Raw genomic sequence first — 1,070 nt, 5'->3', positions numbered from 1 at the left:
TCAGGGTCCCAGAACTGCAGAGCCATGGGCCATCTTCTTCAAGGATCATGTGGATCTGCTTGCCCTGGCACACATCCTACAGTGCATCAAGTCCTCCAGCGCCCTTCCAGGACATCAGGTCATGGAAGGAGATATGACAGGCTTCGACCTTCACATTAAGAGTATTGACTGATGCCTTACCTGGAAGGTCTTGGGATTGTAGCAGACACGGACAGGCAGTACAAAGAAGCAGAGAGGTTCTTAGGTGCAGTCAACTCGCATCAGTCTCTCCTTCTGAAGACCAGACAACAAGCACGGCCCTACTCACAAGGAAAAGGAACCCTAATCACTTCCTGGTGGTGATGTCACAGGTCCCCCACATTCCACGTATCCGAGAGATCAAGGCTGGGGAAGCTGAAGGCCATCCAGGGAAGGAAGGGCCTCCTCCTTCTGCTGGAGGGAACATGACAGTGAATAGAGGGGCGAGGACCTTCTTATCTGTGTTCCTGCTGTGCTGCTGGCAAGACGTGCAGCCCTGGCCGAATAGAGAGCTTTCAGGTAGAGTCCCCAGAAGACTGGCAGATAGAAAACTATAGGCATGACGAATCAGGCAGGCCATGTGGTTCTCTGCTATTGTTTGAAAGGGCCCCCTTCTAAGTTATAGGTTTGGAAATAATGACACCAGTAAGAGCTTCTATCTTTAGGGTAACCTCTGGGTAAATATCCTGAACTGAACCACAGTGGCTCTTGTTTTAGTTCTTTGAGTAATCTCCATCCTGAATTCCATGGTGAGTAGCCGAGGTCACATTCACACCAGCAGTTATCAAGGGTTCCTTTGTCTTGCTGGTTCAGCTGTTTCCGAAGTGGTTGCCACTCTGACTGGGATCCCAATGCACTTTTTTTTTTTTTTTTTTTTTTTAAGATTTATTTATTTGGGGCTGGTGAGATGGCGGTTAAGCACGCCGACTGCTCTTCCAAAGGTCCGGAGTTCAAATCCCAGCAACCACATGGTGGCTCATAACCATCCGTAATGAGATCTGACGCCCTCTTCTGGAGTGTCTGAAGTGTCTAAATAAATAAATCTTTTTTTT

At 48.3% G+C, this 1,070-nt stretch overlaps 1 protein-coding gene across 1 annotated transcript in view; it reads left to right on the top strand.

Annotated features, from left to right (window-relative positions):
* The first annotated feature begins 364 nt into the window (after positions 1 to 364).
* Positions 365 to 1,070, top strand: part of LOC110337136 (sperm acrosome-associated protein 7-like) — a 16,929-nt gene continuing 16,223 nt past the window's right edge. The window contains exon 1 of the mRNA XM_021219891.1: positions 365 to 537. Coding sequence (XP_021075550.1) covers positions 444 to 537 — 94 coding nt within the window. The 5' untranslated portion in view covers positions 365 to 443. The remainder of the gene's footprint in view (positions 538 to 1,070) is intronic.

The sequence above is a fragment of the Mus pahari genome, chromosome 19, assembly GCF_900095145.1.
Source record: "Mus pahari chromosome 19, PAHARI_EIJ_v1.1, whole genome shotgun sequence".
Taxonomy (NCBI): Eukaryota; Metazoa; Chordata; class Mammalia; order Rodentia; family Muridae; genus Mus; species Mus pahari.
This window is presented reverse-complemented; position numbering and strand designations above follow the sequence as displayed.